The sequence below is a fragment of the Cydia strobilella genome, chromosome 4 (genome assembly GCF_947568885.1).
Source record: "Cydia strobilella chromosome 4, ilCydStro3.1, whole genome shotgun sequence".
Taxonomy (NCBI): Eukaryota; Metazoa; Arthropoda; class Insecta; order Lepidoptera; family Tortricidae; genus Cydia; species Cydia strobilella.
Genome location: NC_086044.1, coordinates 20,161,409 through 20,187,686, shown reverse-complemented (window position 1 = coordinate 20,187,686; position 26,278 = coordinate 20,161,409). Strand labels below are relative to the sequence as shown.

General features: G+C 38.6%; 1 protein-coding gene across 1 annotated transcript in view; it reads left to right on the top strand.

Annotated features, from left to right (window-relative positions):
- The window catches only part of LOC134740821 (leucine-rich repeat neuronal protein 1-like), a 374,276-nt gene that overhangs the window by 331,212 nt on the left and 16,786 nt on the right, over nt 1-26,278 (top strand). Inside the window, exon 6 of the mRNA XM_063673462.1 lies at nt 25,789-25,848. Within this exon, the coding sequence (XP_063529532.1) occupies nt 25,789-25,848 (60 nt within the window). The remainder of the gene's footprint in view (nt 1-25,788; nt 25,849-26,278) is intronic.

Sequence of the window (26,278 nt, the reverse complement as noted above, 5' to 3'; positions counted from 1 at the left end):
TCACATTTGCAACAACCGAACGCGCCCGATTATTAAACCGAAATATACTCCACTGTTCTGAAATTCCGAATGCAATTTCCCAAATTAACTGATTAATAAAGCTTTGTTAATGATTTTCTCGTGATTATGTCTCCCTGGGGCAAATACAAATGCGAATTTCGAATCTGACTCCGTTATGTTGTACTGAGTGCTCCATATCGTATGATGGAAATTTATGTTCGTTGTTATGACCGCCATCAAAATTATAAGGTCACAGTTATTAGGACCATATTGCTTTATGAGAGCATATTTTGCGACCATAAAGGTGATGGTAACTTTTAATGGATTTTCGTTTTGGCAATATGAAAAGAAGTTCTTTTGAATGAATGAATGAATATTTTTATTGCGTGTAACACATGGACACATATTTTTTTATCTTTTGAGTAAAGATAAAAAATCTTTAAATAGAACGCTGAACGATGCTATCTGTCAGAAAAGGTAGAGTTCGTCTGAGCTAAGTTTGCACCGATTTGAACAGAACAAAGTGAGGAAATGTCGGTATACTTACTTACTTGGCTGGCGCGATGACCCAAAATGAGTCTTGGCCTCCAACACAAGAGCACGCCACTTTGACCGGTCCAGAGAGATATCACGCCAGCTTTCGTCGACGCCGAGCTCACGGAGATCCGCCTCCACTCCATCCACCCAACGATATCTAGGACGACCAACAGGACGGCGTCCAGTTGGTCGACCCAAGTAGGCCCTTTTGGCTGCCCGATCTTCACCCATCCTTTCGAGGTGGCCAAGCCAGCGGAAACGATGCGCTTTGGTCTCACCTATTATATTTGGCTCGGCTATTAGATGTTCTATTTCGGCATTCTTTCGGATCCTCCAACTGCCTTTGTCTCTATTGACGGGTCCCAGAATCTTCCTTAACACATAACAAATACGTTATAAAGGACATAGTTTCATAGAAAGATGACATTGCCACACCTTTTCATATCAAATGCCGTTCAGTTAGCTTAGTCTGATTCCAAGGTAATGCCTGCCTATATAGGTATACTAGTATTACTCTCTCACTCTATCAGATACCTACTAGGATTGGACTGCATGGAGCCTATTTAAAAATCTATAGCAACTTTCGCTTGTCAGTGAAGCATAGGCAGAGAGAATACTGTCTTTTTCTTATGCTAGTATAATAACCCCGATAAAAGGGATGAATACATTTTTTTTACTGTTACTGACAGAAGACTACAAGATAACCCATTTTCATTGCTCATGAGCATACAAACAAGAACTCTTCTCAAGTTCTTCAACAATCGCCGCGCTCACTTCAATTCTAGTTATTTTGTCTAACTTATTACAAGTATAGGCACCCTTGAACACAAAAGCCGGTGGAACTCGCAAACAAGTGGAAGTATTGCGCAACCGTGTACACGTGTCGAAAATATTTAATCTACTGCGACCAATCAACTCGCGTTTCTTAGAATAAGCGAGTCAATCAAACTTTCTTCTTCTTAGTCATATACTCTTGTCAGGGTAGTCATTGAGGTCATTGCACAGCCTTTTCCGCCATCTTTCTCTACTTAGTGCTTTTTGCACGCACAGATTTAAGGGTGACCCGGTGAGAATCTTCACTTGGTCGGTCCATCGCTTTGAGGGGCGCACATAGCATTAAACTGACACAGATATATGCCTTATTTGTCGAAAGACATTGTACACTCACCAGAGCTGCTAGCATGACTTGAGTTCTCACACGCGACTCCAATCTTGCGCGAGAACACGAAACTCATACTAGACGCTCTGCAGTGCAAACTTCACATTCTTATTTTCCTAATAATAAACTTGTTCAGATAATTTTGAACTCACTTAGCTATTTCTAACTGTACCGAGTAGTCTTAAAATCTGAGCCTCAACCTTAACCCTCCCTCAATCGTCCGTGAATGAACTGAAACGGAAAAGTTGGTGAATGTGATGAATTGCCGTTAATGCGAGTTAGCAAATGTCGCGAATGGCCTCCACCTTACACTCGTTAAAACTTCGCACTCGAACCGAAGGCTGTTGTTTGGATTAATTGTACTTTGCCGAAGGAAATTGCTTGCTGTGAATAAATTTAGATAGGGCCGGTTTTAAAGTGGAAGTAAACAACCAATGAAACTAGAAAATATTAACTAACTGCAGTAAGCAATTTCATTTTCACCTCAGCAGCTCGAACAAGCCTACTTTCGTCACTCCCTGGAGTGAGGAAAGTGCGACTTTCCTCACTCCAGGGAGTGAAACAATGTAGCTTTTTAATTTAGTGAAGGCCATGAACTTCATACTTTTATTACATTTTTTTTATGGTATGGTACGGTACGATACGGTACGGTACGGTACGGTACGGTACGGTACGGTCCGGTTCGGTCCGGTCCGGTCCAGTCCGGTCCGGTCCGGTCTCGTCTCTCTCGTCTTATCGTATGGGACATATTATAATACTTTTTTTTTCTGTTTATTCTGTGTAATTCGAAATACATTTTAACCTTTAATATGTTCTCACTACTGAGGTGAAAAATTATGTGTGCAACACGAGAGCAAAGTTATTTTACATCTCGTGTTTTTGAGTCCCTCGCTACGCTCAAGATTCTACCTTAGAATCACTCGCTTCGCTCGTGATTCAATTATAGAATCTTTCGCTTTCTCGGGACTCAAAATATACACTCGCAAGAAAAACCAACTTTCCTCTCTTGTTGCACAAATAACTATTTACCCTTAGTGTTATAGTCTATAAACTTGTTTATCATTATTTAGGACGTTGGCGATTATTTCAAACAATAATCAACATAAATTAACCGACTTCACAAAACGGTTTAAACCATCATGGTCTTCCTCAGCAGTTCTACTTTACCAAACGTCGCATTCACAGTGCAAAAAGTACAAGTTACTATAATAAATACCCACATAAAATAACTTTATACATCATCACATCCATCATTTCAAACCTAAAAGTAATATGCAAATCGATCGACACGTCTTCTAGACATCGAGTACCGAACATACAAAAAAAGTCGGCAAAACGTTGAAAAATGTAGTCACGGTCGAACACCCAGAAATTTCTTCGACAATATTCTGCATCAATTCGTAGGGTTTGCCAGCTTTAAGCTCTTCACTTGAATGCTGAAACTTTTGCTTTTAGTCAGCACTTATCTCAAGTACAATGGGGAACAAATAATGTTCCTTCAGTAATTTAGGCGGATAAATATGTATGGTTGGGATTAGCATTTTATCTCTTAACGGATTGATATTCATGCATGCACCGCAGGCGTATTGCATTCATTACGGGTAGCGGGTACACGGCGGGTACACGTCTCTTGCGCCAATGGATACGTGAGTAATGTTTTACAGAATCACACGCTTTTTCTATCTGAATACCTACCTGAAAAGTGTTGTTAGAGGACGGCACAACTGGCAATATCGGGGACATATTACTTAACTCCGGAAGGTAAATAAGTCCCGTTATTTAATTTCTTCATAATATTAACATTAATGTGTGTGACATGTGTGAATATGTAGTTACGTCCATATACTACTCATACTACTTATGTTGTTGTACAATTGTATATAGTACTAGCTTTTGCCCGCGACTTCGTCTGTGTGGACTTAGTAACCCCCGCTAGAGTAAGAATAGCGCCTGGAGAAAATCTTATAGCAATTATTCAATTTGAGCATATTATGCACACAAATTAGCAGACACTTCATTAATTATCTCAATTCCACCCCGCTTTTTACTTTCTTAAGGGATGATTTTCGGGATAAAAACTATCCTATGTCCTTCTCAGGGACTCAATCTATCTCTATGCCAAATTTCATCTAAATAGATTCAGCGGTTTAAGCGTGAAGAGACAGACAGACAGACAGACTTTCGCATTTATAATATTAGTATAGTATGGATAATTGTATATTGTATTGTACCTATGAATTAATTCAAAAATATTACTTTGCTAATCCGCGAAAATGTATTATGAATTAATTGCATGTTAATTTAGCACTGACTGACTAGCACGTTATCTTTTCGTATGGATATTCTTTTAATATGGATTTTCGCAAAGTAACGCGTGATTCTATTTATAATCTATGAAGATAAAATATAAAATCTGACATTTTATTTTGCAAAAGATTCGCAAGTTTTACATTAATCTGACTCAACTTTGAAAGCAAAGTGAGATGGGCACTAAAATATATTTTTGACATCAACTGTAACTACCAGCAACAAGTGGCTCGTCTGTTGGTAATGCAATTTAGTGTGTTAGCATTGCAATCGCAGGTTTAGCCAGGTTAGTCTCCAAACACAATTAATCGCGCCGTCGGCCGCCATCATGATTATACCTACGTACATGTACAGACTAAACACAACGGGGCATACGCGGGTTAGGTACTCGCATTGTAACATTTGTAACGTGTACTGTAACTTAAAGTGGTGACGCTTAATAAAAATAAGATAAATATATGTATACATAAAAAAAAATTCGTCACAATAATTAAATACTTTTCTAATTGTTTTTGCGCCAAACCTACCGCAATAGTGATTTCACTTGCAAAAAAGAAATTGACAGTTTTTTATAAGATTATAACAGCTGTTCATCAATTCTTGCAACTAGTGTTATACTTATATATATTCCAAGTCTTTGATAAGCATATCCGACTTGAGTGACATTGATTCAACTAAACTGAATGACGTTCAGACAAACAGCCAGCAGCAGCCTTCAAGCTTTATATATTGATCTCATTATGATTCGCAGTGCATCTCTGTCGCACCAATATCGTATAAGATCCATTCGTAAAGTTCGGCGCTCCAAATTACTAAGCATGCTCAGGAACTGAATAAACATTTGATTAGTCCCGAATCCAACCGTAATATGTTTCAGCTCGCCGTGCACCGTCGTTTGCAGTCTGTGCTGACTCAATCAGCCCGGAGCAAACGCATTGTTGATTATATTAATGTCTTAATAGCTCGGTTGGTCCGCGTTAACGCTTTGTGGCATTCGCTTAGAATATTAGTTTGTGTAGAGTGGCTTGTGTAGATAGCTAAGGCCATATTAATAGACATTTAAATACAATTACACGTATAAAACAAATAAGTATCGAAGAAGTAGCATAGTATTATTTTCCTATCTGTGTACGATTATCAATAAATGTGATCAATTGCTGAATTCTAGTTATTTCTTGTACACAGCTGTAGAATCAAAACTTCACTACTATGCGATTCGAATAAACGCTACTCACGAATATTTCGTTAAGTATATCTGTTTTAATCAATGAAACAACTCCCATTCATAGCCACTACAAACACACATTAGCATATTAACCCGCGTTAAAATTAACTGCGCCGTTCCACGAGTTAACTTGTACAAATGATCATAAGCAACATAATTAAAGTTGTGCACTAAAAAGCTTCGCGCCGCAGCGGGCCCCTGCACTATTAATAACGGTATGCTTCACACGGAGCGCCGCACTGTGTACCGGCTTAGTTTCATTACGATGAATATTTTAAATGGTGTGTCTTATATTAACAATTAATAATAATAATAATAATAAATTCATTTATTAAGGACCAACTTGGATCAATTTGTGTTAGTGACAGTTTTATCTTAAGGCTAATGTTAGTATATACATAATTATTTACTGACTAGCTAACTATATAAAATTCTAGTTTCTAAAATAAATAAGTAAGCAGATTTTCTCAAAAACCAGTTTAAAGAAAATCTGCCCACCTACCCATTAAATATGAAGTATGAGAATTATAAGAATTTTGTGAAGCCCTTAATTAAGTTTTTTGCATTAGAAAGAACTAAGCAGAAGTTGAAATACAAGAAAAATTCAACAAAGTTGTCAACAATAACACACACTACGCTACGCCATATATGCCGCACTATCGCTACATTCTAAAGGTGACTGTTGCGGCGTCGTGGTTTCCGCCGCTGTATCTGTCAATTTCCTTTATAATATAAGTTACGTTCGCCGCTGCATTACCGCCGCGATTATTTTATCAAGGAAATTGACAGATACAGCGGCGGCAACAACGAAGCCGCAACAGTAATGCACCTTTATCCTCTTGGTGTTCAATGTCCTAATACTAATACGAAATACCTCCAATGAAACTTGAATCATAACAGATTTGCTATTGTTTCGTTTGATTTTAAGCAAATTCAACTATTTCCTAATACCATTGATTCAAATTTGACTGCCAATTTTCCTTGTATGGTGGGCCGCTAGAGGGTATAATACTAAGTAAAAGAATCCCAAACTGCTGCACTTTTCAAAGGGCCTCAAGTGGCCTCAACCCGCGCTTTCGTCTCAAAGCCCACTTCCCAAAACTAATCCAAACCAGAAACTTCCATAGAAACTTGAATCGTTTAAATGATTGCGTCTTCATGGAGACAATTTAGCAAATGTATCGCACAATCCTCAGGATTACAAGAGACCATGAAACGAAGTCCTATGTGTACTGAGGACGCGAAGTTATAAAGCTTTTTGGGGTGTTACGAGAGTGCTCGGCTTTTTGTCCTCATGTGGAATGTAATTATTTCTCGGCTGCGACTGACGATGAAATGGGCTGCGATGTGTGTGAAGGTTTTGACAGAGACAAATATTTGGACTGTCGTTTAAGTTAAATTAGCGGTACCAATGAAAGTCGTGTTTAACGTCGAGTCGTGTGAATTGCGCTTTTGTCAGTATTTATAAGTATTACAGACGGATATGATGGTGTATTTGTCTACATGTCACCATGAATAACAGTGTCTGTCTCTTTTAATCGCTTGGTGTTAAAAAGTGACACTTATTTTATCACTTGAATAGAGCCATTACCAGAGCCGCAATACGCTTGCAAGATAACCTAATTATCGTAGATTAACGAAATTGAATAAGATTTTGTGACCATCTCGACAGCTCAACTAAATCATTTCGATATCATTCACGCTTGCGTCTCGCTCGTATGCACGAACACGAACGAAATGCCATCATTTAGATGACACAATATAAGTTTGAATTGGCCTCCAGGTGGGAAAACTGCGGTAAAACTGAATGCATTTCACCATACACCATTAAAACTCGACTTACCTCACAATTCCAAGTACTAATATCGCTAAACGCGAACCAGAACGCCTAACAACAAAAGACCGCAATTTCCAGCTCTCAAACTGGGGCGAAATCGAACTCCGTGAAACAAGTGTTGAGTGCTGGCTCAATGAGGCGAACCCTGCCTTCCCTTCACTTAGCGAACTTCCCTTTAAAGTAACCAGTGTAAATAGCCACCTCGAACCCCGTGGTCCTGGTTTTCATACATTATTTAAGTACTAAGATAAATGTACGTTTCGTTTCGTATATTAAATACCTCTATACATCTCGCAAAATATGTCTATTATGGCTAAGGGTGAAAAAACTCCCTTGATAGGCAATGAGAATAATTTTCAACCAAAAACGCGCCAAGGAAACAAAAACCCTGAAATTAAATTAAATTATATTAAGAAACCGGTCCAGTGCCAGTCGGACTCGCCCACCGAGGGTTCCGTAGTTTTTAGTATTTTTTGTTATAGCGGCAACAGAAATACATCATCTGTGAAAATTTCAACTGTCTAGCTATCACGGTTCATGAGATACAGCCTGGTGACAGACAGACGGACAGTGGAGTCTGAGTAATATCGTCCCGTTTTTACCCTTTGGGTACGGAACCCTAAAAACCAACATCAGCATCCCCACACCGTATACACCTTACGCTTTTTCGATGGCGCCCCTTAATTGCAAATTGATTCGTCGTGTTTTTGCTGGATGTTGACAGAGGCTGTTGAGAGTAATTAATGGTTCGATGAGTAATTTTATTAGGGGATTTTAGGCAATAATAGATGCCTATGAACAAGGCGTTGAGGCAAAACCTTGTCTTACTTGATAGATGGAGAATATTTCTTTCTTTACAGACTGAAATATTATGCTTACTAACATATTGTTTGGACTGTTGAGAATTTTTCAGATATATCCGATAACTTTTATAATTCTTTGGAATCAAAGAAAAGCGTTAAACTAACAGTTAATCACGATTACAACAGTAGTTAACTGTTTAATCTTATTAATATAACGATCATACTTATATGATGGATCTAACTCACATAAACCGAATTAACAAAAAATAAAACCTACCCAAGTAACGATTAACATCAAATTGATCGCATGCCAGCAGCAGCACTTACTAAACAAACTTACTAACCAAATTTCAACATAAGCCGAACTTCGCTAAACTGATACATCGTAATCTCGAACTTAAGCGATAGGTGAGGCATTAGCACTAGATGACAAATAGGGGTACCCTGCGGGTAAGGTAAACTAGACTAGTGTTCGTAGGAAGTGGAGGAGTCTAAATCTGAATAACTAGACTCGTTTTTACGAGACTCAGCGCTTGAAAAAGTCCCGAGTCGAGTCTTTTTAAAGCGCAACTCAAAAGCCTCCTTCGTCAACCATTGTTTTCTCGAATCTATACAATAGTAAAGAAGATAGTGGTTGTTGTAATGATTTATGTACCTAATGACCCATGACTTTTACATGATGATACAAAAAAATATGATTCTCTGGAAAGGACTCAAGTCTCTATTAAAGCCTTGGGTTTCCAACAACTTGAAAAGAAGTCAAGTTTAGACATATGTCTGAAAAACTCAAGCCACGGACTCAAGCCTTAACCAACACTACTTCTTCCTCCTTGACCTTTTTCCCATTTACTTGGGGTCGGCCTTTCTTGTCCTTCTTTCATAATACACGATTTTTGGCTATTTCAGCGTGGCCTTAACCAACACTACTTACCAATCTAATGGGTAGCTTAGTGCCAACCCCGAGATTAGGCCGGTTTGGCCCTACTAACCGCGGTCTGAGCCCGGTGCCGGCGACCTCTGGCAAAAAGGTGCGGGTCAAAGTTTTAGGATTCTTGTTAGATATGTTTACCGACCACGTACGTGTTAGCGATTTCAATGTTGATTAAATGTAGGGTGATGAATGTGTTTTCGGCCCTTTGTTTTAGAACTTGTGACGCATTTATTCCTTAATAAGCGATAATTCCTTTTGATGGATTGCAGATTACCTATCATCAGTTTATTTGGTGTGGTACCAAAGTTACACTTGCCTAAATCACGTGGTTATTATATAAAATCTATATTGCCAAAAGTCGAAAACTTTTCTCGTCAGTTTAATTTAGAATCGTTGGTATGCTTGTTAAATCATCCACTTGCTAAAGAATATTCTGAAAATAATGACTAAGCGGCGATATTTTTACAAGATTTTGTTCAAGATCAATTTCATATCAGCGTACACAACGACATTGATAATGACATTGTAATTAAAATTTATAGTACTCCTCCGAGTAATCTGTTGTTCTATGACCATACCCATACATACACTACACTACTAATAAATAATAATAACCTCGAGTAGTGTTAGTATGCATACTGAGAGGGCAATCGAGGCAACAAAAGCAAACGTATGCAAGCGGCCTCAGTACGCGCTGCTCAAATCCTTTGGACGCTCGACGCCACGCTACACGCCCCGCTGGCCGCTCGCCACTGTGGCCGTACTCAGTCAACGGACTAGCATTAGCTCTCCTTGTTCCACAACTGCAGTAAACTGAATAGCTCGTAACGGACCAACTTCCATTGTAAATTTCAACGAGCTATAAAAACACGGAACCATCACTTCGGGTAAACAAATACACGCTGAAATTTACATACACTCAAGTGCCATAAACACGGATTACTTTGCATATAATTTCAATGCTAAGTGACCCATTTTCACTGCACATGGGTGCACTTGTGTAATGTGATACTACTAAAGTTATTGAAGTTATTGTTTATAACCTTCAGCTAATAACTTTTAACTTAATTAGAAATATTTACCTATAAAAATAGTTAATAAACTTTAATTAACATCACTAATGTTCGTGCCCCGAGTTAACCACACCTATGTATATTAGCAAAGGTAATATGAACATTATTCCGAGAAATCCAACAATATCCTCCACCAAACAATTATTAAATACTCACAGAACACTCGCTGGTCTAAAAAGCATATCTAAACAAAAGCTACCAAGGAATTTCTAGAATAATCAGCTCACTAACTTTCGGCTCACGCGTTCCGTGCACTTACCAAGTTCCCCTTGCGGCTTCAGCATGCCTTATTACGGTGCACTAAACATTAATATCCTCTGCGCTGACTCCTGCATATTGCAGGTTGTGTACCTATTCCCATAGCTCCAAGCGAAGGCGAGCAACCTATCTATAGTTTAGATAAGCCTGTATTACTGTGGAATCCGTATGTAGCAGTGACTATAATATATTAACTTAAGGATTATCCATAGTTGTTACGAATCTCATCTCAAGGTCAACTTACACTTTCTCGAGAAATGGACTCGCCCGAAGAATAGATAAGCCAGTATTACTGTGGAATCCGTATGTAGCAGTGACTATAATATATTAACTTAAGGATTATCCATAGTAGTTACGAATCTCATCTCAAGGTCAACTTACACTTTCCCGAGAAATGGACTCGCCCGAAGAATAGACTCGGCCGAAACATAGACTCACCCGAGCTCGCGTTACCACAGTGAATGCTGCAGTCTTGCTGATTTCCCTCAGGCGCGTCAAGTGTTTTTAAAAATCCGCAGCATAACAGGGAGCGCGGAAATTTTGCTTTTCCTTATTCTTTTATATTGACATGATATATTAACATCGCCAAAATCTTGGGAAGTTTGCGCAACAATATTACTTTTTTGATGCGGTTGCTTGAGTAAATGGAATAAGATTGTCAAATGACAAATTCTTAATTAAACTAAATAGGTATTATTCGTAACACTTGTTATGAATCTCTTCTTCTTCTTTTTCCGTCCCTGCTCCAGTCATCTGGGGTCGGGTCTCCTCACATTTCTGCACAATATTAATAAAATAAAATTGTTTTTAATTTTTTTAATATTGGGTTAAATGACCCTCCAGGAGTTTAGTACATTGTGTACAACATATGTAAGTAACATATTTATTATGACTGTTTGTGTTCTAAATAAATAAAAAAGATATGACATTGACATTATTATCATAATTAAAATTATATAGTATAAATATATTAATTATGATAATAATGTCATAGAAATAATTTATAGGTAACTCAAACAAGGTTTACTTAGGTAGGCATTTGTTTTGGCGAAATTAAAGTGTGAAAATGTATACGGTTTTGAAAGAAGTTTCGATAGGTATTTATTACGAAAATGTCAACTGAAACAAAGCAATTTGATAAGAACTTATATAGTAAAGTACCTTTAAACTCTAAAACGGGTAAGTTTTGACTTATTTGGCATTAACTTGTACAATGGGCTGTGCTCTGAAGAATTGTTTGACATGATGCCAACGGCCGCTTTCTATCACCGCACCGCTCGCCATCGGCAGGGTGTTCATCCTCACACCCTAGCACCTAAATGGTCGCGTACTGTGCGGTTTAAGAGGAATTTCCTCCCGCGTACGCTTCGGCTGTGGAATGAGCTCCCTGCCGAGGTTTTCCCGAGGGGCTACAGTATGGGGTTCTTCAAAAAAGGAGTGTACAGGTTTTTAAAGGGTCGGCAACGCGCGTGTAATATCTCTGGTGTTGCAGGCGTTCATAGGCTACGGTAACTGCTTACCATCAGGCGGGCCGTATGCTTGATTGCCACCGACGTGGTATAAAAAAAAAAAAAAAATAATAATTTCGCCAATACGTGAACTCATGAAGCCCCGTATAAAGAAGTGGCCTTATATTTAAGTAGGTGTATATAATTTACTTAAAACATACAAGTAGCAAAGACACTCATTAATAATAAAAAATCCTTTAGCAATGAACAGAAAATCCAGGGATTTTTCCGTCAAGACTAATTTGTTAAAATAAACCGAAAATAGACAATGATAAATTCTTGACATTTAAACTATTCAATGAACTTTTACGTTACCTACTCGTTATTTTAAGGAATGAAAGCGGTCTTGAACTTTTTAATAAGATAATTATATAAAAAAATAAATAAATATTTATCACGTCACGTTTTACGGTGAAGAGAAACGTCGTGAGGAAACCGTACTAATATAATAATAATAATTAGTTTCCTCTCCGGGTTGGAAGGTCAGATGGCAGTCGTTTTCGTAAAAACGAGTGCCTACGCCAGTTCTTGGGATTAGTTGCACAGTGGCAATCTTATACACAGATCGACCTAGCTCCAAACTAAGCAAAGCTAGTACTAGGTCATGAGTAGGCCACGATATACATATTTATTATATTAGATAAATACATACGTAGATAACATCCATAACTTAGGAACACATATTCGTTATGAACACACACAATATGAAACTTTACATCGTGCTATTTGTTAGAATTAAGTAAGTACCTAATATATTTAGCAATTGACAATATTATGTTTAAATAAATACCTAGGCATGTTAACTGCAAATTGAATTTTAAATTAAGTCACCACATTCTCGCGCGTAATTAGATCACAAATAAATAATTTTGCACGCAAGTAATCCCATTAAAATTAGCATCGTACAGGCTTCGACGAAAGCAGCTACGCAGTATATTAAGAGACGCTTAAATTCTCGAATAGTACTGCAGAAGTTTTTATATTCTTGACTTGCGAGCAGATTATTTTGACTACGTTACATTATAGATACATATACATACATTATCATATAACTACATATTCTAAAAATCATAAAAAGTATAAAAATTATGCAACCCTTGTAATCAAAGAGCCGAGCTACAGATTTTTTGAAATTGCCGCGTTTTTTCAGGTTCAACTTTCATTAGCCAGACTCTTGCGACCTCAATTCGCGATTTCAATATAATATATTTCGTTTCTATAGCTTTCGCGGCTGACTGTACCGAGTTAATTTGTGAATACTTGACGACACGGGGACCCTTTGAACGCAATCTAAACGTGATTAATATTATAACCAATTTGATTAGCCGGGGGCCTAGCCCCGGAACTAATCATTAGTTTGGAATTTAATTTTCGAGATTCAGATTGTATTGCGCCTTGTATAAATAGATCAGGAGGGGTTATTGGGTTAGCATGAGGTAAAGGTGGCAGTGGTAGACACTGCCTTATTAGCTGCCAATGACTAGTTAAGAGAAAAACAGAATGTTAACCTTTTATATGCATAAGAACCTAGTGAAACAATGCAACATAATTGTGTTTGGGATTGTTAGGATTGTCTCGATAAGGTACTACTTTCCTGAAAGAAAAGTACGGTCAGCGGTAAAAGCTTGTGTGAAAAATTATTTTTTTGTCAAAAATTTTTTTGTTGGTCATATCGATGTGCCGCCCCAAATTCGCAATTATTTACGCCACATATTCTGTAAGCCTGGCATAAAACCGATTGGAATTATAATAGGCTACTTTTCTACTAGTCAAATCAGCTTCTTTTTTAGAACTGTCAAACCGATTTGCTAATTTGGAATTGATATGAAAACGAGTATAGTGACGTCACTGTCAACTCACCTACTTTTTATATTTATGTCTGATTTATTAAATAGAAATTGTGTTTAAAAATAACCTGTATGTTTTTCTAATAATTATCTGGTGCAATTTCGTGCACGGTGTGAAATAATTTATTTTAAGTAGAGGAAACTTCCCTATTAACAGAATCAAGCGATAATCGCCCGCTCGCCCCAGCTGCGATATTGCTGTCACACTGCGAGTCCAACCTTGTTGCGGTACTTAATTTGGGAAACGCGATATTACTGCCAAATGCGTTGCTGCCGTAAGTGTCAATATCGGTGTCGCCGCCTGAAATTTGGACATTTGTGACAACAATGCAGTCCGCAGTAATGTCACGCCGCAATACTGCAGCAGTAATGCTGGTGTAGTTTAAATCCGACGGTACCTTTAGTGCAAGATGCGCTATCAGTATTATCAAAATGAGATCCAGAAATAAATCAAAATCAGGAAAGTTATAATTTACGCGGCTCCACGGTTCCATAGACCGACTCTTATGCTTGGTAAGGGAATATATGGAGAGCATAAACACTCATTTGCCGAGTAATATTTACTTACAAATGGTACAATTGTTTGCTGGTATTTATTTAAACGTATGGATCTGTTGCAATTGCGCTTTCGGGTGAAGCTTAATGTGTGTTTAACATTTGTATAACTACGTATTTAGAATGGTAAGTTCGGATGCAAATTACCAAATCGAATAAGGATAGAACGACGATACTTGACCAAGAAACCTTGAGCATACGTACAAACACAACCAAAATTCACTCCTTTATCATCCCATCCTTATAAGAGTTACATATAAGTACATTGGTCTTTTTGGTCATCCTTTTGTCTCCGCCAAATCTTAAAAACTCCAAATAATCTTACTTACTTTACCCGAGAAGTCTTTAAGACTAAACCGGGACTTAATGCACACCATTCAGCATTGTCATCTATAGATAGTAAAGTGTCTCTCAATGATCAATTTTAAACAACGCTTCAAGTCTTCAACTAACCTCACCAACGTAATTCACCGAAGTGGCTCAACTTCATTTTTCAAGTGCAAAAACGACTCCAGTCCAAAGGGTGCTTTTTCACGGCAATCCTTCCCGAAGGTTCTTTATGAACGGATTTCTTCGGCCATTATCGCCGGCTGGCGTAAGGCATTTGTCACAATTACAGGGCTCACATTCGCAAAGATATCCGCGGCTGCAGTGATACCAGTGTAACAGTCAGCCAACTGCGCCAGTGTTATATGAAAGACCGAGAATCATGACTTTAAATGAGATAAGTGCTATCGACATACTGTAACTTTACATAACACGATTACCAATTGATAATATCTCAACCTCTTTCCATGAGCAATCTTCTACGTTAGTACATTGTTAGGTTTTAAAAACAATATAAAGGGGGTTACCAGTTGGCAGAGTTTTTAGGGTGATCGGATGTCCTGAAATTTTCAAGACGTCCCTATTTTTGGCCATGTCTAAATATCGGGAAATCCAGTTTGGAGAATAGATATCATATAATTAGGTATGTGCGTCCAAAATTTCCTCACCGAATCCCGAATGTTAATACCGTGGACCCGAAAAATGAGAATCTGGTTATAGTTAACGCTATTTCTACTGAGCTCGTTCACTTACCTGTACTAACAATGGCATTCTGTTAAACAAAAGCCATTATTTATTTTGTGTGAGCGCGTGGCCTTTGTGCCTGAGCGCGTGGCCATTGTGTGTGAGCCTCAGGCACAAAAAGGACACGCGCTTACATAAAAGAAATAATGGCTTTTGTTTAACAGAATGCCATTGTTAGCACGTAAGTGAACGAGCTCAGTAGAGATAGCGTCAACTATACCCTACACGCTTTCTAGGTCAAGGGGTCAAATTATGGTGGGCATATCTTTTGGCAGCTGGTTTGTGAACAGGCCAGGGCTGCCCAGGGACGGTGGCCGATTAATTTATAACGCCAGTGCCATGGATTAGGGGGCCAACTTTTGACTCGAGGATCGGTGTTCGCTAAGCTAAGTTTACGCGAAATACATTGTTGGTAATGTATACTATGTATAATGGAAAATACACTAAGTACACTCAAGAGTGAATGAAGACGGGTCACTGTATCGGGTATATCATTGTTCGAATGTATAAAACATTCGTCATGTTCTGTCAATAATATGAGTTAAATTGTGGTATTTTCTATAAAAAGGGACCTTATTGTCGATGGCGCTTACGCCATTATTAAGGATGCTCCGATATAAATACAATGCCGCGCGACGCTGTGCGGCGTAAGCACCATCGACAATTATTTTCATAGTAGAAAATGCCCCAATTAGGCAATAATATGTTAACAATTCCACTCTACCTGTCGCCATACATCATAAGTTAACTGAAGTTTTGTAACGCAGCGTTAAAACTCGGCATAAAGTAAAGATTTTATTACTTGCGTTTACCAATATTATAATGTTATTCATAGTCATGCTAACAGTTTATATTACCGATGTCAGATTGTTCTTTCAATACATTTATTTGCATGTACTTAATAAATAAAAACTTAGTTCTGCCCAAAGACTTCATTATTTTTTGTCATGACGAGGGTCAAAGCGACGATATGAAAAGGTCGTCCTGTCCTTTCCTTACGGACTTGTATTTGACGTCTCGGATATAAAAGAAACACGAAAAGTTAGCTTGCTAGAAAAAATAACATCATAAAACATGCCGAATTTTCTTCGCCCACATTATAATTCATGGTCAAATACGACTACAAATAAACATGCGGATGGGAAAATAAATATCGCTATTTATATTTAACGTTCAACTTTACGACATGTCAAACGATTTGAAACATTTTTACAAGCTTTTATTAACATTCTGGCACGCTGCATATGCAAATGCGCGCCTATGACACTTTTCACTTTTCCCTTTCACTTCTATATCAGCCGAAGCGGCTATGTTAATAACATACACTTGAACTTGGCACTCGACTCGACCCATACAAGAAAAGTGGAGCTGCTTAAATCCGGTTTATTTTCTAAGAGATCGCGTCACTTCAGCACGCTCCCAAATGGAAATGACCCTTTCAAGACACTCGAGATCTCTCGGACTTAGCCCTGAGCACTCTCGCGGACCAAAAAGGTGACAAATACTCTAAGAGACTACAATTGCGCAAAAACTTCGCGAAACTTCTTCGACAAATTAGAACGGTTCAAACGGTGATAAATAAAATTAAAACTTTCGACGTTAATACCAGCTTAAGCGTAGTTCAACGTTCGGATCGTCAGGTCGGTTTACTTAAGTCCCCATTGTAGTTTTACAACTTAGATTACTTCGAGATTGAGTCATAATAGACCAATTGTTCTATGTTCTTCTATCTTTGATTTGTTATCTTAATAAAGAAATATTTAAACTGTTTAGGTTAGTTCTAAGCACCGAGATTGAATTAAGTTGAATTTGTTAAGCAATTTTGCTACACAGCAGTTCTTCTGTTTCAATATTTGAATTTGGAGTTTATTTTCAAATGTTTCACTTGAGCAACCTATATTTTTCTCGCGATAAGTTACTTTAACGAAGTCTATTTCGCAGTAAAACTGAATGGGTCGTAGCTCGTAGCTGTGGCGAGATGACCGTCGGCGGGTCAAATCCAGTCACTTGATACTCCCCAGAGCGCGGGCTGTCTAGTCACTTGAGCCAGTGACTTAACTTAAACACAGTTTGTTGCCAATCTAGGATAACAGTTTTAGAGATACCGATCTTATTCCGCGCGAATGGCTCCGGTTCGGGTTTTCTCGGGACGATTCGTTTCCCGTCGCATCGTGATTGGAAAGAGTTATGAAAATTCTATTTTCAAAGATTTTTCCGTTTGGTATCCAGACGGCGCGCCGAGATTTGAATAGGTTCTTATAGGGTTCTCCAATTTGTACTTCGAGCTTGTTTTTGCTGTTTTTAGGGTTCCGTACCCAAAGGGTAAAAACGGGACCCTATTACTAAGACTCCGCTGTCCGTCTGTCCGTCTGTCTGTCTGTCACCAGGCTGTATCTCATGAACCGTGATAGCTAGACAGTTGAAATTTTCACAGATGTATTTCTGTTGCCGCTATAACAACAAATACTAAAAAGTACGGAACCCTCGGTGCGCGAGTCCGACTCGCACTTGGCCGGTTTTATTTTTATTTTAAGACGCCGAAGACAACTTTCTTGCAGGATTTTGTACTCTATGTTAGCGGAATGATACGCTTGTGATATTTGTTCTGTATATTTTTTCATTATTACAATGTACTGATACTTGCCTATGAGCAAATCCAAAGGTGTTTGCGTAGTTAAACCATCAAAGATTCGTTATCTTGACAGCATGTGACCAAAGCAGTAACGCTTGTACTCAATTCAATACCAATACGTTAGGCCTAAAATACCTACGTAATTTCCTTTGTACAAAGTCGGGCGATCGGCCTAGCGGTTTAACATTACGGATACACGCTAAAGTTACCCTTTGAGGTTAACCTCATCTCGTGTAGCGTTAATAAGTTTAGCGGTATCCGTACAAATTAGAGCGCGTTATTCATTCCCAGTCGGAACGATATCGACACAAGTTTGTTCAACAAGACTTTGCTAACAAATTAACTGTTGGATACTTGCCTGATTGGCTATTGGATGAAACTGCCTACCAGGGAGTAAATACCGGCTTTCACTGCGAGATTACGTGCGTACGTTCAAGGACGCGATAGATATTTCTTGTTTATAGTTATCATTGCTTTATGTGTTTATGTGTAAGATATTCCCGTTACGATACTTTTAGGGCAGATGCTTCATGATTTCCTAAGACTTAGGGGTATGAAGAGCCCAGTATGAGTATTAACAGCACCCTTTTTAAAAGAATATGCGCAGTACATACCATGCCGTAATATATTGCAGCGGTGTCGGTGCTACTGCCATAAAAATACAATAAAAAACCGACCAAGTGCGAGTCGGACTCGCGCACCGACGGTTCCGTACTTTTTAGTATTTGTTGTTATAGCGGCAACAAAAATACATCATCTGTGAAAATTTTAACTGTCTAGCTATCACGGTTCATGAGATACAGCCAGTTCTTCTTATTCTTATTATTAATTAATCAATCAATTACTTATTATCAATTTAAATATTGGAATTTTAATCTATTAATTATACTATTAGATAACATTTTTTTTTTGAAAATTTGCATGTCGTTATGCGACTGAATACTGTACACCATATTTTAACAAAACAACATCTGTATTTTAGAATTAAGTATTCTTGCAAATAAAGAATCTTTATCTTTGACAGACAGACGGACAGACAGACAGACGGACAGCGGAGTCTTAGTAATATAGGGTCCCGCGGTTTTAACCCTTTGTGTACGTAACCCTAAAAATCGTCCTTATAAGAAACCGACAATTAATAAAATTAAATAGATAATAAATAAATGTTTAGGGATGACCTTAAACCAGATTCACCTAGCCTCAAACTAAGCAAAGCTTGTACTATAGGTACTAGGCGACGGTATATACATGAATAGATAAATACAAACTTAAAAACAAAGACAACACACAAATAGATTACCTTTTCAGAATTCGAACAGGCAGGAGGTCGTTATATACCTTTTGCCCGTAAAGGTCATATCCATACTTAATATTATAAATGCGAAAGTCTGTCTGTCTGTCTGTCTGTCTGTGTGTTCCCTCTTCACGCTTAAACCTCTGAACCGATTTAGATGAAATTTGGCATAGAGATAGGTTGAGTCCCTGAGAAGGACATAGGATAGTTTTTATCCCGAAAATCATCCCTTAAGATAGTAAAAAGGGCGGTGGAATTGAGATAATTAACGAAGTGCCTGCTAATTTGTGTGCATAATATGCCCAAATTTAGATTGCTATGAGATTTTCTCCAGGCGCTATTCTTACTCTAGCTGCGGTTACTAAGTCCACGCAGACGAAGTCAGGGGGAAAGGTTAGTACATACATATATGTTGTTGATCTAAGATTCTAAGTCTTCGTAGTGTATGATTCCTCCATATTACCTCGGCATGACATAACTTAAACATATCTCCTAAAACAACAATACAACTCCCTTGGAAAAGCAACTTACGAAGTTCACTTTTCAAGTTTATGCTCATTTCATGTTTATGCCTCTTTCATGTTTATGCTCTTTTCAACTGCGCAATATGCGCAAACGCACGGCTGTGTAAAAGCTAAGCGCTTTTGAACAACAGACGCAGTAATTCATACAGTAACAAAGGTTTGGTCCAAGGTATAAGCGTTTTGAGGCTGCCACATGCACATACCACCTCAAGTACGGAGCACATAAAACAATCCTGGTCACTAATAAGCGCCCCTGTAAAATAAATTGCTTCACATCACGAATGAAATAAAGCACCGAAACATTAATTGAGAAACGTAGACTTTAGTTATGTTTAGACACAATTTCTATTTTATAAATCGTATAGAACTTTAAAGAGTAACTTGACCGTGACGTCACTATGTAATCCATATCCATACTAATCCATACTATCCATATCCATACTAATATTATAAATGCGAAAGTCTGTCTGTCTGTCTGTCTGTCTGTCTGTCTGTGTGTTCCCTCTTCACGCTTAAACCTCTGAATCGATTTAGATGAAATTTGGCATAGAGATAGGTTGAGCCTGTGAAGGACATAGGATAGTTTTTATCCCGAAAATCATCCCTTAAGAAAGTAGAAAGCGGGGTGGAATTGAGATAATTAATGAAGTGCCTGCTAATTTGTGTGCATAATATGCTCAAATTGAATGTTTGCTATGAGAATTTTTCCAGGCGCTACACTTACTTTAGCTGCTGTTACTAAGTCCACGCAAACAAAGTCGCGGGCAAAAGCTAGTGTTTTATATAAATTCCATAGTGGCAAATCGTTTTGACAGTTTGAAAAAATATATCTACTGATTTGACTAGGTAGTAGTCAAATACCCTTACTCGTACTCGTGTAAATTAAAAATATTCACAAAAATTTTGCTTAGTAACGGGCTATTATAGTATAAAATGTCGTAAAATAAAACTCGGTTGTGCTGCCGAAATCGTAGCATTTCACAAGTAAGATTGCTCCTATGTGTGGTGATCTCGTGCTCTTTGTAAACGCTTCATGATGTGATGTCTGACATGGTACGCACCCCTACCTTGACCACAGAATAAGTAGTATTATCATACAGAACGGCCATGCACCGCTCCGCCCCGATTTGAATTACCTCGCCCCGCGACAGCAGTTTGACGACCTTTTGCCGATCGCTCAGTACTGTTTTTAAGCAACTTACACAATGACGCTTGCCGCGTGTACAGACGTGCCGTTCACACATAGAAGCGCAAGTGATTTTTGATTTATAGCGTGTCCGCCCTATGCCTTGACGCTCTTTTAGATGCCATAAGTTTTAATTTTACCCCATGCTAGAAATGACTACAGTGTAAACGTGATATAAGAAAAGAACGAATGTATTTTTTTAGTGATTTAAAAATAATTGAAAGGGACGTTACTTACGAGGTCTACATCGTTGTTAACTGTTTACTTGAATTTATACTGTAATTAATTTTTCCAATTTACAGTTTTCCTTAAGCACATGTTTTTTTTTTAAATAGTAAAATTGCATAACACATTCAATAACTGCCATCAAGCAACAATTGCACGTTCTGCCACATCTTAAATTGAACCATAATCATAACAATACATAGGTTAATTTCAAACGAGCATCGAAAGTGTAGTTTTAGTTATACCATTACGACCCGGCCACGACATCGCGCGGCGGCGGCAGCGGCGGACGAAAGGTCCGATCGCTGTGTCTCGCTCCAACCTATCGCCGCCGCTCGCCGCTGCCGCCGCCGCGCGATGTCGTGGCCGGGCCGTTTCTGTTCAATTTGAAGCGGTAAAACGTGCGGTCGCCTGCAGTCTCAAATGGAATGGGACATTCATATGTGTAGCTTTTGGTAGGTTCTGCGTGCTGCAAATTACATACCCACTTTATCATTCAGAAAGCGAGCATGCACTTTTGCAGCTAGGTATACATCAAACTCTTCCGAATAGATGTGCCGCTGCTCCCGGCAAGTACGAGTAAGTCGATTTTTCACGCTAAGTTCGCATTTTCATCAATAATAACAAAGTGTTTCTTTCCAAGTTTAAAATGTAAATGGAACGCTGCTCGCCGAACGCTTGCCGAAGCGAAATTCTCTCTCCTTATCTCCGGCGGCGGTGGCGGTGGCGTGACACGACGTTATTTACGCGCCACCCCTAATCCCCTATTTATTCCCGAGATGTATCTGAAAATTAGGGATCACCTCGGCTCCGGGAGGGTTAATTTGCCGCGAGTGTCGTAGTAAAACTCTGATAAAACACAGATATTGATACGTCACGGAATACTGCGATTATGCGTACGCTTTGTTTCCCTTTTGTTTCGGCTACAATGCCGCTCTGCACAAAAGGGGGTTCTTTGCAGAAAACCGCGTCGGTTGCTTCCTTTTGCGAAGCTACGCTGCGCTTTTATGGAGTACCATTTCCGAAATATATATCCTCGGCGCTAGTACCGAGCATTAACACTCCCAAACACTCGTAAAATTTGTGTTCTAGCAGTAAAGCGGTAGTTTTAAAAATGTTTAGACTGCTCTCGCCTTAATTAAACACCCCCGGGGCTGCATTAAACCCTCTGGCCACCAAGACGCATTAACCCTTATACTCCCAACCTTTTTCGCTCCAACATATCCATTCTCCGCGAATGGGCGTTTTAAAACACTTTTCCGTGTGTTTAGGCCGAGGGACGCAGGGTATCGCGCGACGTGGGGAAACTACTCAAATGTCTTCCTATATACAAACCTTTCATCGACCAAGTGTTTGAATTTGGAATGCTATAACGGATTTGCTTTTAATTTATCAAAACGCTTTTCGAGCGGTGATATAACAAGCCAGTTTCATATTAGCTACGTATAAGCCAAAAAAGAAAAGCCACCACTGCCATCAGTATTATAACAATTATTTTTACTGGCAACATTTCACATAATATTACATAATAAATAGCTAGCTCGCGACCAGAGCTGCAAACAATTTAGCTAGTTATTAACAGATTAACAGCATATACCTCATAAAAGCTAATTAATTAAGCTTTCTCGCATCGCATAATTATTCAGTGCACTGGCCTCATATCAGATTACTCCTCAGATTTTACAGGATTCAGGACATGAAGGATTCCATTATTGCATTCTGCTGTACTTTTTGCGAAAATCGTTCGAGCGCCGAAATGCAGCACGTTGTTTTCCCGCTTGGCCTTTAGTCTGGTTTTGTTCGCGCGCAAATAAAACGCAGGAGAAGACTAGAGAACGTATAGTGCGCCATTAATCCTTAAATGCATTTTCAGTTTCGTGTTTCGAACGCGAGCAAATTGTTAAAATCGTTCGCATCGGCCTTGACGAGCGGTATTCAAACTCCGTATTTGTTTTTAGAATTTTCCGGAAAGTTGTTAAGTTGAAACTTTTGCCGGCATTGGTTTGTTTGGCCGGTCATTACAGGAATGAGCGTGCAAAAAAGCTTCAGTAATTTGCCATGTCACCGGCTGAGGCGTTTTTATAAATGCAAAACGAAGCGGTAATGATGTTGCTAGTTTCGACAATATTCGCTGTCGGCGAAGAACTCCTTTAGGACATTAAGTGACTGGAGTCGTTTTGTGCTTTTGTTGATTATTCAGGGCGAAACTTGGCTCAATGCGTACGATGCTTAAGTATTTTTTTCCACTGTATAGTACTTTTATTATTCACTTATTGTTAATAGTAATTACTAGCGGGAAGGCTGCGAGCTATTTTCCAAACAACCACAATTTACAACGTTAACATTCATTAAAACCGCAAAACCTAGGAGTTCATCGCCAAGTTAACTTGATATTTACGACTACTTACGCCATCTATACGGCTCTGACATCCAGCAATCCTTTCAAGAGGCGAAGTTGTTTACCGATTGTCCCGCCCGTGTATCCTTCCCGAGGTAAACAAAAGTCGATCCTCTTAGGGTTTACCTAACAGGCAATGGTACAATCACGGCCCCTTCAGCATCTTAAAAGCTTTATACTCTTCACAGAAAATGCAATCTTTTAGTAGTGTCGGTGGGAGGGCTTTGTGATCAGTTGTTGTACGTATTGGCTCTTTTGGAGTCGGCGAGCTTAAATCTTTAAGGAAGTTTAAATCAAGCTAGTGATTTAGAAATAGGGGTTTGCCAGTGGATAAGGCAGAGAAACCTTTTGAAGGCAGCTTTCAGGCAACAATACATTATAAAATACGTCAAGTAACATTTCAAGTCTAGGTAAGAATTTTTCATCAAATTCAGGTTAGCCCTGGAAAGAAACTCATCAAAAATTCAACATCCGTTGTAAACCTCAATTGTGTGCTCTTGATAGCAAAATTCGTGAAAAATTAAAAAGTTTACCGAAGAAAGCAGGTCCGTACAATGAGGTTGTAGTGAAGCCGGCGTGTTCATAAATAGCCTGCATCGAGTGCCATTAAATATTGATGGGCTGATATTACATTCCACGGAAACGAGCACAATGCTTAGGTCTTAGAATTAGCGTTGACATCAATTATTTAAACAAAACTCAACCCGACTGGCAATTCAAGCCGTACGGACAAATTTTTGTACTTTTTCAAGCGGTGTATTTTGCTCATGAGTTTTGGCATTGTCCTAACGATTTAGGAAGGCCAATTAAAAACATATCAGCAATCGAATTGATCTAACAAGGGACAAACTAGACATTATTAAATGGATTCTATTCGATTAATTTCGGTGCCCAGTGAAATACAGTGTGCCCAGCGGCAGATTTCCGATTTCAAATTCAAATAATATTCGAACGTGAAGTGCGTGGGTGCGTGCGCGTTTCGTATAAATTAGTTATTTTTATAAAAAAAAAATAGATTTTCAAGAGAACCTGACTTGAATAATCATAAATCAAACATAGATTACAAAATAACAGCTTAAACCAACACCGCCATTAAAAAAGTTAAGAATTATCTTCGTTTCAATTTTGCAAACAAATTGGCCCTGAATTATAAATACGAGAAGCGGCAGGTTTTCCGAGGCATGGGTTTATCTTTGCTCAGCATTTCCTAGCAATTGCTTGAGCTAATTTAATGTTATAAACGGTCGAGAAATGACATAATCGTGGGTTCGGTGAGAGCGCACATGTGCGGATCGCGAGTGCTGCCGCGTTGAAAAAGAATTTTCTTGTCTGTGGAAATGGAATTGTTTTTAAATATTGCGGGAGTTCACTTCATAGCTTTATCTGTGGTTAAAATGAAATGGAATATGAATATGTTTTATTAAATTTCCATTCAATCTGCACTGCAGTCGAGATAACGATGCCACGACCACAATTTTACTTTTTTATGATTAAGAAAAACGTATAATGGCGTGCACGTGAAACGAAAAAGTTATAATTATGAACAAAAAGTGCAGAACTTGGGTATCAGTGACGAGGAAGTGTTTACCTTTCGTCTGCGTCTGTTTATAGGATCCTAAACATTTTCTGTCACCTTTTGTATTCAATACGGCACCCACGTATATAGCACAAAAACCCACTAATAATTTAATAATCATGAAAACTTGCCTAAATTTCGTCGGAAAGCTCGCAAAGCATTTGAACATCTAAATGAATAGTTGACCCCCGTTTCGACGTGGAATCTCCAACACAATTGCGACCCATGTAATTACTTGCGGGCATCTATTTGAGTGCGGAGCGATGGCGGGTGTCTGTAATTTGCCGAGCGTGTGCAGTGGCGCCCTCTATTATTGACTACATAATTTTTATTTTACTTATTTTGTGGTGCATATTAAAGCTTCCTAGGAACAAAATGTTCCAATTGTCTGTAGTCTGTAGGTATACTTTACTTATCCTCAGATGGCTCAACTTTGTGTTATAACATCATTATCATAATGTTTCAATTTTTAACTGAACTGACGACCGACCATTTTAAAATTAGCAATATATAGGGCTTTCAGGAGCTATATTATTCTGTGCAGCAATGTATTCATAAGTAATAAAGCCCGAAATGTATCTAGGCTTTTATAAGGTATAACTATTAGTTTCATTTTGGACTAAATCAGTGTGTGTCAAATTAACTTCTCAGATTAATTAATTGATTGAACTGATTGCGTTTCTGTTGAAATATGTTTCGCAGTTGTTTATCAGAAATAAAATAGCTCTCAGACTTTAATTACCCTTTGTATTAGCCGATGTGTTTGACCTTGATCCTTGTAGCAGGGACTTTGCTCTCTCTCGTATTAGCCGTTGTTGACCTTGTATGTATGTTTGTTGCAGGTGACAGCGTGGCAGGTCAGCCGGCGGGTCGCCAACGTGCTCACCTCCAACGCCTTTATTGTAAGTATTGACTAATAACGCCACTTGTTGGGCCTAAGTCCTTCGTCTCAAGTGCACACCGTACTTTTTCTAGGGAAATGTCGCTGTTTTCCCAATGTACAATAATTCAGGACACAAGCATTTCGATACTCGTTCAAAACACATATCAAAATACGGTATAGTAATGCGAAATAGAACACCTATACTAAATTAGGAACTAGTCTGTTTAACACCAGAATACTGAATATCTAGAACTAAACTAGTCGAACTGGAGCAACTATTGCCTGCTACCCAGAATAACAATAGATGCATCTTGAATCGCGAGACAGACTAATTTAATTTGGGACGTTATAATTAACTGGAAACTTATCTTAGTGAGGAATCTTCCCGGTATGAGTATAATGTTCGTGTGCATTTCATGTTTGGAATAGGAACGCGCGGCGGAGCGTTC